Source organism: Aphelocoma coerulescens, chromosome 23, assembly GCF_041296385.1.
Source record: "Aphelocoma coerulescens isolate FSJ_1873_10779 chromosome 23, UR_Acoe_1.0, whole genome shotgun sequence".
NCBI lineage: Eukaryota > Metazoa > Chordata > Aves > Passeriformes > Corvidae > Aphelocoma > Aphelocoma coerulescens.
In genome coordinates this window covers 5,435,431-5,450,978 of record NC_091036.1, presented here as the reverse complement: position 1 = coordinate 5,450,978, position 15,548 = coordinate 5,435,431, and the positions used below count along the sequence as shown (strand labels likewise).

The following is a 15,548-nucleotide window of genomic DNA, read 5'->3' as shown; positions in this document are numbered from 1 at the left end:
CAGAGCTCACAGAGTTGCCAGCCCGTGATTTAAAGTTCTAATGTCAGCACAGCAGCACTGACCAGCCCTCGGCACAAAACCCAGTGTCTGGACAAGCTGGAAGGACAATTGCTCCTGTTTATTATCAATAAAAGCTTCCAGGATCCGTAAGGATTCGGTTTTTACTGAGCTGAGTAAAAGTGTCATTGTTTTTATTAATTAATTTGGCAGTTTAATTAGAGTGGCCTGCTGAAACATCCGTGCACTCAGAAAAATCCAGGAAATGCCCAGACCAGCTTTAACAAAAGCAGAACCTGCTGATTTATCTTCCCCTGATCAGCCCATACCATCACCCAGGGATTTGTGAATGCAGCCTGGGCTTTTTATTACCCAGAGTGGATCTGAACTGAGCTTTTGGCATCGTGGATTCTGCTCACAGTCCCTGTGCTAAGAGGATCTCACTTTGCAGATGTTGCTTTTAATTCAGGGCAACACGAACATGTCCTTTACCTGTAAGGAAGAGCTGCTGTCCCCAAGGAGCCACAGGAATTAAGTGTTACCCGAAACAACACTGCCCTGCAGCATTTATTCCAACACAACTGGTATTTTCTACTTACAGGGCTTTAAAAGAGAAGTGCCTGTGCACGAGGGCATGAAATTGTCACTGAGTTTGTTCTCAGGCTTTCCACAGAGCCCACATGGACTGAGGAGACAATTTCCAGGGGAACCTCTGGGCTTCCTGAACCTCTAGAAAGGAATAAAGCCAAGCAGCTCTGCAGGCACTGCTCCTCAGAGGATCCTCGTGTGTCCCCAGCGTGCCCAGAGCCAGCAGAGGAGGATGGGCAGCCTGGCAGCACCAAAGGGCACCAAACCCTGCTCTTCCACCCCTCTCTGCCCACAGAACATCCAGCGTGGCTCCATCAGTGGTGCTAAAACCACACTCAGTCAGGAGGGAGCGGGAAATGCTGCTTCAATCAGGAAAATATCTGTACAGCACCCCCCACCCTCAGCCCCACAGCCCTCCCTGGCTGCTCCTGTGGTGAAATCCCACGCTGGGAACGAGCTGGAATTGCTCCTGTTCTCACTGAAGTCACCATAAAAGCCACTTCTCCTCCTAAGCCTCCAACTAATGCACACAACTGATTTTTTTTCTTCCTCCTCTGATGTCCTTGTCCAAGTGAGAGCCCAGGCAGCGTCCCCTTGAAGGAACAATCATTTACCAGTGTCCACGTTCAAAACCTCAGCTCTGCTTTCCAAAGCCCCAGGAGGGCCAGGATTGGCAGGAATCCCTGCCTGGTGACTGTTCTCCTGCCTTCCTCCTTGAATCTGCATGCCAGAGCAATTTAAACCACGGGAATGGCAGACAGAACATGGCATCATTCCCCAGCAAACAGCAATTCTGCCATCTCTGATCTTTAGGGCAGCAATCAAAAACTACACACTAACGAGGCAAAAAAGCAGCGAACTCCATTCCTTGTTTTTATGAAGGTGAGGGCAGTAATAACAGCAGGAATAATCATATTCCATTCCTTCTGTACCTCTGGCCAAATGGATTATTGAGTGATTATCCCCTTAACGTGCTTGGAGCCAGCACTGATTGTGTGAGATTTGCAATGTGTTTTTCATTGGCTTAATTCTGCTCCTGCTGCGAGGAACCAAACGAAACCAGCGCCAGAAATGCCACTTGATAAGCTTGCCCTTGCAAAAAATCAATATATCCAAAACAAATCAACACAGAAATCCTCTGCTCTGTTTGCATCCCTCGTGCACTGCTCCAGGTGTGCCACAGACGTTCCTGGTTTGGCTCCCAGTTTGCAGCAGGACAGATAAATCTGCTTTGGGACAGGTTTGGGAGAGCTGGTGGCAGTGAAAAGCACCCTCCACAGGTGAGAACCCCCACCTGGCCCAAGGCTCAGCCTGGAACCAGACAGGACAGAATCCCAGAATCAGTGAGGCTGGAAGAGCCCTCCAGGATCATCAGAGTCCAGCCTGTGCCCCATCCCCACCTTGTCCCCAGCCCAGAGCACCGAGTGCCATGTCCAGGAATTCCTTGGACACCTCCAGGGATGGGCACTCCAAACCTGCCTGGGCAGTTCCAAGGCCTGACCACCCTTTCCATGGAGAAATTTTCCTTAATATCCAATTTAAACCTCTCCTGGTTCAACTGGAAGATGTTCCCTCTCCTCCTGTCCCTGTTCCCTGCCAGCAGAGCCCGACCCCCCCGGCTGCCCCCTCCTGTCAGGGACTTGTGCAGAGCCACAAGGTCCCCCCTGAGCCTCCTTTGCTCCAGGCTGAGCCCCTTTCCCAGCTCCTTCAGGAGTTCCCCAGCTCTTGTTCCCTTCCCTGGACACTCTCCAGCCCCTCAGTGGATCCCTCCTGCCTCCCCTGTGTGACACCACCGATGGAAAACTGCCCCATCCACCCCTGAAAGGAGCTGAGCCCCAGCCAGAGCCCCCCTGACTGCTCTGCTCAGCAGCTTCAAACCACACCTGAACATTTTTTTTTCCCCCAAACCCCAACAGGCAGCCAGGACAGCCCAGCCCTGCTCCAAACACCCTCAGCTCCATCTGTTGCACATTATCCCATCCCTCTGGATGCAGCACAACTGTCCCGCTCCCGGTGACGCAGGCACCCCTTTGGGAGTGCAGGTGCCATAATTAAAGCCCAGCCCATTATTTTTCTGGTAGGATGCCCACCATCAGCTCAGGCTGCAATCAAAACAGTTATTGCAGCTGGCAATCCAGCAGCCTTTAAAGCATAAATGCTGGAGAAGTGTCTCAGAACATCTAATGAAAATGCACTGGTTTGTATCGTTTAACCCAGCATTAAATTACAACACCCCATAGCTCAGCGAGCTTTTCCTGCCTGTCATTTAAAGGCACCTATTAGGGAGAATTTCCCATCAAATGAGGCACTCTCCTTGCTGTGGGCAGGGTAAACAGCACCCTTCCCTGAGTGCCAGCCTGGCACCCCTGCACCACCCCGGGATAATGATCCTTTTAAGGCAGGTTTGAGGGAGGGGATCCTGCCCCTCTGCCCAGCCCTGGGAGGCACATCTGGGGTGTTTGTCCAGCTCTGGATCCTCAGCACAGCAGGGACAGGGAGCTCCTGGGGCACTGGGGAGATGAGGAAGGGCCTGGAGCATCTCCCTGCCCAGGGAAGGCTGAGGGAGCTGGGGCTGTTCAGCCTCGAGAGGAGCCCCAGCTGAGAGGGGCCCTCAGTCCCTGGGTGTCCCTGGGTGTCCCTGGGTGTCCCTGGGTGTCCCTGGGTGCAGGGAGGGTCAGAGCAGGGCCCAGGCTCTGCTCCCAGGGCCCAGCAGTGGCACCAGAGCCACGGGCAGGGCCTGAGCCCAGGGAGCTCCACCTGGACAGGAGGCAGAACTTTACTGGGGGCACTGGAACAGAGCCCAGAGAGGGGCTGGAGTCTCCTCACTGGGATATTCCAGAGCCCTCTGGACTCAACCCTGTGCCCTGTGCTCTGGGATGGCCCTGAGGTGGGACCAGTTGAGCCTCTGTGGTCACAGAATATTGAAGGTTGGAATCATCCACAAGAATCCTCCAAGTCCAGCTCCTGATGGTCCCTTCCAACCTTCCCCATCCTGTGATTCTGCTACTGTGTGTGGAGAAAACAACGGCTCAGAGGGAGAGCTGTCCTTTGGGAAAGCCTGGAACGAGCAGTCCTCTCCCAACGCTCCCAGCAAAGAGGGCAAAGCCAACCTGGAGCTGTTTGAAAGCTGAATTCATGAGGGATTCAACTCATCCATCACCACTGGGGCCAACAGAAAGAGCCCCGTGACTTCCAAGTGACTTTGATCCAGTTTCGTGTGCCTTGTCCAGCTGGTGCAGGTGCACAGGGCAAGGAGGGAATACTGGAGCCAGGGAAAGGGGCTGGGTGCTGCATCTGAAAAATGGCCACGAGGAAAGTGATATTAATCAACATTTCCAACTTCCTCGGTGTCATGAAGGATGTGGGAGCGTCGCAGCGCAGCTGCTGCAGGGGGAACACCTTCAGGAATACAGATGGATGCACATTTGGAATTTAAGCTCTCAGGGGAAGCTGCGAACAGCCTCGAGCTGGGGTCACTCACAGATGTCCTCCCCAAGGCTGCCCCATGGCATGGACACCAAGAACAAAAGCACAAATCCACGGGATCTGGGAATTTCCCCACAGGGATCCATCCCACCTCAGATCTCTGCACAGGAGGCAGGATTATTTCTGTAAAGACACAGCTGCTGGTGGGGAAAGTGTCTATGGGGAAAGAAAACATCTTGTCATTCCTAACAAGGTCTTCATTTTAGAAATCATCTCTCATCCTGAAGGGGTTTAAGAACTCCTCCAAATGCTGGGCCAGATCCCCAGGGAACCCTTAGGACTTTGCAGAGCTGGCAGAGCCCCGGGCAGCAGGGCTGTGGTACCTGCAGGACACTGGGGCTGGCAGGGCTGGGGCTGTCCCCTCGCTGGGTGCCAGGCTTCCTGGGTCCTCAGTGCCACCCCTGTGCTGTGCAGCCCCTCCAGCATCCTCCTCCTCCTCCCAGCCTTGGCTGATCCCCTCTGGCTGTACCCCAGGTGCTGCTGCCTCAGCCTCTCTCACGCATCTCATCCCTTCTCTTTCCCTCAGAACTTTCCCTGTTTCCAGTGGCTGTGGATAAAAGCCACACCTGAGGAGCCAGCTCGCTCTCTCCTGGCATTTCCTCAGGCTTGGCTGGGGCAGGAATTTCTTCCCTCAGTGGCTTCATTAGATTTTCCCCGTATTTATGAAAGAAAAAAACGCAGTAACAGTGAGATGTCAGCTTTTTTTCAGAGCACATTAACATGAACACTCTCATTAATCATCAATAAAACAAGCAGAGCATGATCTGAGAGCACTCCCAGCTCCCAAACGCTGCAGACACTTAAAAGGCAGCTCTGTCCGCCAGGCACAGCTCGCTGGTGTCACTGAGACAGTTGTCCTTTCATTTGGATCCCTGCAAGGCTGAAATGATGCTCTGGACCAAATAAAACCAACTCTCAACCAGCTTAAAAGGATCCTGCAGCGACACAAGAACAGCAGCCGCAGTTCCCACTCGGATTTACCCAGCCTGGTGGAGGGATCTGTGCTCGGAGGCAAACTGCTTTTGTTTGGGAGTCAGGCACAGAGCAAACGCCTGCACTGGAGTGCTCCAAGCACCAGCAACTCCTTGGATCTTTTCCTGTTTCACCAGTCAACCCCACATGGCCCATTTTATCCCACCCCAGCCATCCCAGCTGCTGGAGAATGGATTCCAAACTAATCCAATCCACCGGCTCTGACATTCACTACCTTTTATTTTTCCTACCACGACAGTAACAATCGAGGGGCAAAACCCCCAGTTTTTCCTGTCCCTTAACCTCTCCCAGTGCCATAAACACCCACAATTTTCCCAGGAATTTTATCCAGCACAGTTCTCAGTCTCAGGAATCAGCTGCACTTCCCCAAGCCAAGCACAATCCATCAAGGCCCAGAGCCCTTTGCTTACCTCTGACACTGACAAAGCTTCATTAACCAACACAGGCTCAGGGGACAGTGACAGAGCTCATAAATCCCGGCCTGGATGGATTTCTCCACTCGTTTAAAGCAGGGTTTGGGTCAATTCCTGCTAGAAAAGTGTTATTTATAGAGCCCAGAGGCAGCACAGCCAGCTCAGATATACGAGGCCTTCATGGCTCAGGCTGGGGACAGGTACAGAGCATCAAATTTCAATAAATTTGATTTTCCATGCAATGCAATGGAGTGGGAAGACCGTGGAGTCGGATGTGATTTATTATTTTTCTCATGTCCCTTCCACGCTCATTTTTCCAAGATTTTCTGGGGTTGCAGTGGGATTTTGTCCCCTCTGCCCTGCTCAGGTGAGACCCCACCTGCAGAGCTGCCTCCAGCCCCGGGGTCCCGGCACAGGAAGGAGCTGGGATAGGGGAAGGTGTCCCTGCCCATGGGGGTGGAACTGGATGAGCTTTTAGGTCCTTTCCCACCCAAACCCTTCCACGATTCCATGAAATCCAACTCTGGCACCTCTATTCTCGGCCTTGTTATGACAAACCACGAAGAAGAAAAACACAAATTCACAGAAAAGTTCATCAAATCTCAGTCACCCCCTGGCAAATCCGAGCTGACATTCCAAGTAAACAAAGACAAGTTTGGATAGAACCCAAGCACGGCTCAGTGGCTTCAATTCAGAACTTGGCAGATTTGGGTTATTTCTGTCTTTCTTCAAAAAAAAAAAAGGAAAAAAGGAAAAAAAAGCCACCAGGGGTGTGAAATCGAGTAAATGGGAGAAATGAGTTCTTGGAACCCCCTGGAAATCACACAAGGTTTGTTTACTGCTAAACACAGGGCAAGTGGGGAACAACAAACAGGTGTTGCCACAGTGGTGGTGTTGGGAATACCAGGGCTCACAGCAGCCCTCCAGTGCAGAAATCCAGTGTCCTGTGGCCTGAAGAACAGGCACAAATGTCTGAGACAGCCTGAAACACAAGGAAGGCGGGATGGAGAAGTGCTCAGGCCAGCAGCTTTCTGTGCTTCTGGGATTAGGACATTTTCCAGCTGGGAAAGCTGATAAGGGAATTGCCCAGGGAGCAGAGCAGCTCCTGGGCTCTGGGCAGGACTGAGCTGGCTCCTGGGAGGGATTCCCAGCACATCCCAGTGCTCTGCCTTTCCCCCACTGCTGCACTGCCCAGCCCGTCCTGGCACCGAACCCCACAGAGGGGAGTGCCACCTTCCTGCTCACTGATGGCAGGACCTCTTGGTTAAAAAGGAATTTATTTTTGAAGATCTGGTTCTGTATTAAGTCCAGAGACTTTTGTGACAGGTTATTACCCAAGCAGGGCCAGCCTGGAGCCACCTCCTCATCACAGAGCACCTGGGTGACAACCACGAGCCAACAGCCAAAACCTCCCTGGGCTGCCCTCACCCTCCTCACACCTCCCAGAGCAATCTAAAAACGAGAAGCACCAAGCCAGAGCCATGGGTTGGTTCAATTTCCCTCCCTCCACTGCTAAAAAAATCTCATCTCGCTCCCTCTCATCCCAAAAAACTCCCCACTGGTGCTAGGATTGTCACTGCTGCTCAGGAATGAAGGCAGCTGTGTCTGAAATGAATGACTCGAGGTGGCTGTGGCTGTGTCACTTTACACAGCTCTTGCACAGAGGCACAAAGAGATGATAAACCTGATCCAGAACTCCAGAGAGCATTTCTTAGCAGAGCATCAGTTGTGTTTATCATGAGCCATCTCTGACAAGGAGGAGTGAGCCCTGAGAGCCATCTGAGCTCTCACTTACCTGGAGCCCTCGCTCCAGGGTTTGCAGTGCTCACATCCAGCCCTCACCATCTCCTGATGTCTGCAAGGGCTGGGGTCACCTGAACAGCTCCCCTGAAGGAAAACCAACCATCAGCTGGGGGATCTGGAGAGGAACACACGACCCTGGGCTCTGGGAATGACCTGAGTGCTGTCACACAGAGCAGGGGAACCCCAAGGAGAGGCTGAGGGGGGAAGTTTTGTGTGCTCTGCTGTGAGAGGTCCCCAGCAGAGTCCCACGAGCTCCTGCTGCTGCCTCAGCCAGGCCAGGGGACACCCCAGCCCTGTCCCACAGGAGGCACCTCATGGCATTACCCCTCCCTTCCCTCCACAGCTCCAGGCCAGAGGGACAGGAGGCTTTAAAGAATTGCACCAACATGGAAATGGAAGATGAAGGACACCGTGAGCCTCCCCAGAATTTCCATGCACTACTTAAACTCATCCTAAAAAACCCTCGCCTCACCCACCAGCAGCAGCCAGGGCTCACAGATCCATCAAAGGCTGTTCCAGGGCAGAGTCTTAATTAAAATCCAGTAGATGCTGCCCAATTACAGAAAATCTTCCTACTGTTAATCCACTTCACACACCTTAATTTGCAGCAGGAGGCATAAAATCCCAGGACCTTTAATCTCACCCCATGGCACCCCCTGCCATGGGCAGGGACACCTTCCACTACCCCAGGTTGTTCTAAGCCCTGTCCAAGCTGCCCTTGGACATTTCCAAGGGTGGGGTTTGTCAGGCTTTGCTGAGAGATTGTCCCTAGAAAGGTGGTTAATCAGCAGTTTGGGGGAAAACAAAAACAATTTGGGGAAGAAAATATTATTTGAGTAACAGGCAACCCCCCTGTGTGCCACACCTCACACCTGGGGCAGCAGAGCTGAGAGCAGGTCCCTTAACCCCTAACCCAGGATAGAACTGCTCCTTCCCCATCTCTGCTGCCAAAATATCCGTGCCAAGCCTCCTCCCAAGCCTACAACATTCCACATGGTGCCAGGGAAAAAGCTCCCACTCTGATTGAATCAGCTGCTTTCATCACTCCTCCTGATGCACCCTCTGCTAATAAATATGGAAAAACTGAATCGAGCCTCTGGAAATTGCAGAGCCCTGCTGCAGTTGCATTAACTCCATTACCTCTCCCCGACTTTCAGCTCCAGTTTCATCAATTATCCTGCAGACGGAGTTTAAACACTCAGCACTTCCTCAGAACAAAACAGGGACACTGCTGAAGGGTCCTGGAGCTGCTGGAGCAGCTCAAACACGTCCCTTCCCAGGGAGGAAAAAAAAATAAAGTGGATTTTATCCGACAAAGCAGAGAACATAAATTTAAGTGGGGTTTTGTTGTGTTTCTTTTCCCATGGAGTTAATGGGAAGTGACAAAAGACTCTGCTGAGGGGGAAAGGGAGGTAGGACTCGGATGTTTACTAAAGGTGACAAAGGATTTAGCTGGCCCTCTGCTTTATTTATCCCTCTCCTTAGCAAAAAGAACTGTAGTCACCTTGGAGACATGAGGCAGTGACAAAGGAATATGTCACAGGACCAGAGGTGACTCAACATAAACTCCTAACACAAGCTCTGTGCATTCCCAGGTGACAAATGCTATTTTTCCAGGAATTTCTTTACCAGGACTGAACCCCAGAATGTCGCTTCATCCCGAATTTGCATCTCTGCAAGCCACAGGAACACTGAGGGAACTCTCTCCTCTCCCCAGTTCCCTTTGTCCCTTCCTCTCCTCCTCCCTTTTGCTGTTTTTAAGATCAAAAGCTTTGTGCTCTTGATTGGTAATTAAGTACAAGTCACCCAGGCTGCTTTTTCAGAGAGTAATTAAAAGGTTATCAAGAGAAACATGCAAGGTGCAGGTAATTCCTAGAGCAGCTGTAATTAGGTCAGCCCAGAGATAACTCCGCTCTTATCACCAGGATCACATCCTTTGGGAGTTCAAACAAAATACTTAAACTTTCAGTCAATTAAATGTGGCCCAAGATGTGGTTTTGAGCTGCTCACAGAGCAGATTGATGGCAATCCTTCTCTTCACTCTCCAGCCCCGTGTCAGGGAAGAGGGATGAGGATTTGGAAGCAGCTCGAGCAGGAGACGCTGCGAGATGCGGGGCGTGAGCAGCGGGGCCCTGTGCCAGCAGCGGGGTTTCTCTGCTTTGCACAGAACCCCACTGCAGCAAGGACTTGCAAACGTTTCCCCAGACCCTGCAGACTCTGCAGCCACGGCAATTTCTGCAAAATCCTCCTCAGGACGGGCAGGTTCCTGCCAGCTGTGTCAATAAACACCTCTGAGCGACGCCTGTGGAAACACATCCGGCACTGCCGCGGCGCTGGGAGTTGTTTTTCTCTGGATGCACAGCCTCAAACAAACGTTTTCTCAGGCAAATAAACTCAGCATCACTGAAACATTTTGTTTGAACAGGAAAGAGACCAGAGGATGACACAGTTCCCTGCCCACAACAGGCGGCAAGGGAAGCCCAAGGGTTGGAAGAGCCTAAGAAACCCCAGCATTGCTCAGCACATTTACAAGTGAGGAGTCACTCCTGGTAGAAACATCCCATATTCTGTCCCCTGGGCTTCCCAATGTAGTTTTAAACATCTCTGGAATGGAAAAAAATCTGATTTTCTAAGCTGACCACTTCCATTTGGAGTGTAAATTCACCGGGTTTCACTGGGGAAAACAGAATTAGGGAGCTGAAGCGCCCGACTCACAGGGAGACTGTAAATGTGCCTTCCCTGGATCTGGGTGCAAGCCTGAAGCTTCAAATCAGGGAAGTTGCAACTGATTTAAGATTCTCACGTTAGAGGCGTCCTGCAAATTACCAGCAGATGAAAAAGCTGGGGGAAGCCACGTGGGTCTGTCGTGCCCACTCTGGTTACGTCATGGAGCAAGAGTCTGACACAAAGAGGTGCAGAGAGTCTCCCAAACCCCACAGCAATCTCAGAGCCATAAATAACCCCAAGTATTCAAATTGTAGTCAGGTCTGTGCTGAGCTTCTGAGCCCAGCACAGTGGGAAGGCAATCAGGAAGAGAACCTGATTGGAGCGACCTCCGAACAATGACACAATCACAAGGCACAATGGGAACTGGGAAAAGACTGTTCTGGAATAACTGCACAGTCAGAGCAGGACTCCCCATGACTCCCTGATCCCACAGCAGTTGGGAACTTGAAGGATGAGAATTTGGGAGAGTCTGCTCTGGTGTAATGAGCCCAAGAGAAGGGCAAGTCCTGGACAGGAACCAAATCCTGATGTCCCTCATCAAGGAAGAGAAAAATCCGCAGCCACCACAGCTCTCAGGTTTCACAGAAAATTCCCCCACAGTGGTCCCTGCTGGAAGGAAAATTCTAGTGGACAAGGAGGAATGGGTTCCAACCGACAAAAAGGGAAGTTTAGGTTATATACATGGAAAAAATCCTTCCCTGTGAGGGTGGGCAGGCCCTGGCACAGGCTGCCCAGAGAAGCTGTGGCTACCTCATCCCTGGAAGTGTCCAAGGCCAGCTTGGAGCAACCTGGGATAGTGGAAGGTGTCCCAGCCCATGGCAGGGGATGGAATGAGATGGAATTTAAGTTCCTTTCCAACCTAACCCACTCCAGGATTCTAAAAACCCAGTAATTCGAGAGAAGCTGAAATAGCAAAGACTTGGAAACGAGCTCTGATTTTAGCAAACAAAGCAAAGTCATGGCACTGAGAGATGACAACAGCCCTGCATGTCTAAATTAAGGCACTGAAACCCATTTAATATTCACGTCCTCATCACAAACACGCAACGCAAATTCCCTAATATCCAGTAAAGCTGTTTATTAGCAAACGCCTCATTGGATTAGGGCTGCTCTTATTCTATTAGGGAACCTTCACACCACATTAAATTGCAAGACAAGAGGGTGTTTGCCAGCACACGATGAACACAACATTAACCCCTTCCCAGGAAATCCTGGAATGGTCTGGGTTGGGAGGGACCTGAACTGTATCACTGATGCTCAGAAATGCAAGTTTGAGAAGGGAAGAAGCAAAGCAATCCGTCGTCCCTTCCTCTCCCCTTGCTCACAGCTCGTTTTGGGTGAGCTCTGATGAGCGACACGTGGCCATCCATCTTCAGGGCCGTGCCTCGGTGATGAATTGAGAACATTTGGAAAGCAGGCAGGGAAAAAAAAGCAAAATTGATGGCCATGGGAAAGGGAAAAAAGGGAGTAAGAAGGGAAAAAAAATAACCCAGTGTTAGGCAAGAGAGTTTAATGAGGTGACACTGATGCACCAAAAATCGTATCTGGGATCTCCTGAGGTGGAAGGGACCCACAAGGATCAGGGGACACCCCAACAGTCCCACCCTGTGCCTCAGAGCGTTGCCCAAACTCTACAATTGGTGAAGGAAGAAGCGAGACACGAAACAGCCCAAAGGAGCCAACTCCAGGTTTTGAAGTTACTGATCCAGAAATGTCCAAGGGAAGAAAGCAAATGTCCACCATGTATGAGTTCATCTTCTGCTTTCCTAAGCCCTCTCTAAGTGCTTTCAGACCTCTAGAAATCCCCCTCTTTATTTCCCCTCTTTATTTCCCTTTCCTGCCCTAAACACACTCCACTTCCCGAACCCCTCATCCCACATGAAACATCCCCACGTGCCTTTTGCTGCTGGTTCCATTCCCCAGCTCACATTCACCTGCCCAAGCTGCACCTGAGCTTCACCAGGGATGCTGAGGGAGGACCTTTTCTGCCTCCTCACCTTCCCCCAACTCAGCCTTGGGAGGTCCCTTTCTGCTACTTCTACTTACAACCACAATACTCCTGTGAGTACCTCAGAGCAGCATTAACTTCTCACCACACAAAGTTTCCTGAGCCGAGTTTTCCCCCCAATTTTCCACCTTTCCATTATCCCCAAAGCAAAGCACTGAACCTCCTGATTAAAGGCTGAAGCCCCGTAATTAACGTGATTCTCAAGCACAGTTGCGAGATGAAGAGATGACTTATTTGCATAACTGAAATCATCTACATAAAGAGCTGATTTCCACCAGGGCGCAGCTCGGATGCTCCACTCGGGTTAGACAAGACATTGAGGTCAAAGGATTTGTCCTGAACTCAAGTGGCTGGAAGGAAAATCGATTGCCAGGGCTCCAGCACTCTCGCCAGGGATTCAGAGGCTGGATGCTGCCACTGCTCCATGAGGTTTGGAATGCATTACTGTCAGGCTGGAGCTGCCAGCAGCACCAGCAGCCGTGTCCCCAGCCACCCGGCTGGTTTCATCTGGAGGGCTGAGATCACGGCTGCTCACACGTCTGACACCTCATGGAGCATCTGCTGCCACAGCGACGCATCCAAATCAGCCTCCCACAGAAGTTTTTAGGAACACTGGAAGTGTCATTTGAGAAGCCATGGAGAGTTTTCCTACTAGAGTGGGTTACTGAGTGTGTCTTAGCCCTGGAGGTCCAACAGATGTGAGAGAATACGCCCCCCCCAGCTGCTGGATGGACTCTGGGTTAAGGAATAGCCCAGATTTTGGGGGAAAACCCACAAAACCTTTGGCAGAGCTATCACTGAACCCCACGGCCCATCCTCCCACTCTGAGAGTCTCGTCTGGTCTCAGGGAAGCTCTCTGCACATTAACTCTGCTTCCCTCCTGCTCCATTTCCTAATTAACTCTGGATGTCTAGGATGACTCTTGATAAATCACTACTGTCAGGCATTCAGAGAAACATTTCAAGCCTTATCAGAGATAAGAAATCAAAACAACTGTAAGAACTGCTCATGGAGAAACACTCCCAGTTTATTGCAGCATAAACATGCAAGGCGAGATTTAATCCCAGCAGCAGGAAGGGGGAACATGTTTATAAACATCACTGTAATGAACACTGTACCTCGTTCTCAGATTCCCCTGCTGAGGCAGCCCATCGTAGATGGATAATACATCAAAATCTTCCTCTAATGCAAAGGACTGGAAAACAAGCTGTATCCTGTTCTGCTCCTCAGCAGTGATTGTCCACGTGCAGTTTGCATAATTGGGGTATCCATAGGGAAAGCCTGGGCTCTGTATTGTCCCGTTTGGGCCCTGCAATGTGTGACTGCAGTTCTGGGCTGGCAAGAGAAAAGACAAAAGCACAAAGTCAGAGGGTGTCAGGTGAACAGTGAATGTCCTCACCATCCCCACAGACCATACAGGGTTCTTCCCACCAGGTTTCTTTGTCCCAGGAAACAGAGAAAAGTAGAATCTAAGGATGAAATTGTGGCTTCCTCCCCGCAGGGATGTGGAGCCCAGACCCCCAGACACATCCTGGGCTCTGCTCCCAGCAGCTGTGAGCACAGCTGGATTCACAGCTGCTGCCTGTCCCTGGGGACAGCTCCCTCCTCAGCCACCCTTCCCCAGCCCACCACAAAACCCAGCGTTCTCCCCATCCCATTTGGGATTTCATTCGTGCCAGGCCCTGCTGGGTCCCAGAACAGCACAGGGATGATGCCAGAGCTGACTGTCTCCTCCTCCCTCAATTCCACCCGGACAAGAGGCAGAAGAAGGGCTGGAGTGTGCAGGCAGTGCCACATCCCTCACCCTGGGAAAGCAGAATGGATGCACACGGAGTGAGGGGCTGGGCCACCACAGCAGCCGGGCTGGCCAAGGCTGCCTGAAACCTGCATGGCCAAAGGTCAGGAATAAACCTGTCCTGACCCCAGAAAGAGCAGGACACAGTGCAAGGTTTGACCCAACAAACCATCCTCTGAGGTGCCTTCCAACCCTGACCATTCCACGATGCTGGGAATGGTTCACTGGAATAGGAGACAGCAGCAGCACCATCCCCCACCCCTATCAGACCTGATGGGGGGACACCAAAGAAATTGTTGGCCAGACCTTGCCTTGGAGGGCTGCTGGTCCCTCTCAGCCAGTTCTGAAAGGTTTGTGCTCAGTCTGGCTCCACACACAGCAAACACCTTCAATCAGTATTTCTGAGGAGCTGCTCCAAAGCATCTTCTGAGAGCAAAACCCCTCCTGTAACACCAGTGGAACACCTAAAACCTCCCTCAAATCTCAAATCCATTTCCCCTGCCCAAAGCAGTACCTGGGAACACTGCATGCCAAAGACAAAGATCCACTGCCACAATGTACAATTACAGGATATATGAGATTTTCTTCTCTCTGGGGACACAGGTACATGAATGTGTTTTGAGAAAAGCCTAAATGACAAATTCCCTTTCTTGTTTTCCTCTCCCTTCCCTGCTACTCTACCTGGATGTCTTTGGAGGCACAAATTCACTCTGAACTGGTACAACCCTCCCTGCCTTACTGGAAGAATTCCTCCACACAAAGCCCAATTCCAGACAGATGGAAGGGTCAATCTGGTGGCCCAAAATCAGAGTTTCACCTTTATCCTCTGAGCTGCTGATCCCTGCCTCTGCTCCAGCTTTTCCCACCCATGCTGGATTGTTTACCCCGCTGATGGGGACAACAGAGGCTTTCAAGTCGAAATGCATCAGAGTAGAAATTACTTCTTTGATTTCTCCTTGCCTTTTTTTTTTTCAAAGGCAGCAAAGGCATTTGCACTTCTGAGTGCCAAGCAGCTACAGGTACAGAGCTGCAGAGTGGTGCTCATTAAAGCCAATTATAATTAGATTGACCTACTTTGGGTGCAAAAAACGCTCCGTGGAACTTCTCCCTGCAAGACGGAGTTCGTGGTTTTATGAATCTAAAACGGCCCATCCCATTTACTACCCAGGGAATCTTTTTGTAGCACGTTCATTGTATCAATGAGAGGCAGGACAGCCCCGCAATCCACCAGGGATTAAAAGTGAGGGAGGATTCCTTAACTGGAGTATTTTGCATTTCCATAGCATCTGGCACCTGCCTCTCTCAGGGCTTTTTGTCACTACATTAGAGAAGAATCCACCTCCCTCCTCCACTTGGGCTCCATTTATCTTGGGGAGTTCACTGGAAAAGCCATTTGCTCAGTGCCAGAAAGCTGCACAGGACTGGGAATATTCCTGTGATCACAGAGAAGTAAAATGAACCCCAGTTTGTTTTAACAACCAAAGATCCACGAGCTCGGCTCTCCAATTCAATCGAATCCTTTCTCCAACCACAGCGACGCTCAATAGGCAGCAGGGGGATATTGAACTGTCCCTCCTGCTCATTTTTATTTTAATCATAAGTTCATCAGAACAATTTAAGGCAAATGGGAAATTAAGGAGGCTGTGTCTCTCCATTTCCTGATGGTATAAAAGCTACCAAGGCTGCACGAAGCTCAGGAAATAAATTCAAGGTCAGAGACATCATGTTCCAAACGCTT

At 50.9% G+C, this 15,548-nt stretch overlaps 1 protein-coding gene across 1 annotated transcript in view; it reads right to left on the bottom strand.

Moving 5' to 3' along the window:
• The window catches only part of CSMD2 (CUB and Sushi multiple domains 2), a 368,722-nt gene that overhangs the window by 297,768 nt on the left and 55,406 nt on the right, over nt 1-15,548 (bottom strand). The window contains exon 3 of the mRNA XM_069036010.1: nt 13,134-13,350. Coding sequence (XP_068892111.1) covers nt 13,134-13,350 — 217 coding nt within the window. The remainder of the gene's footprint in view (nt 1-13,133; nt 13,351-15,548) is intronic.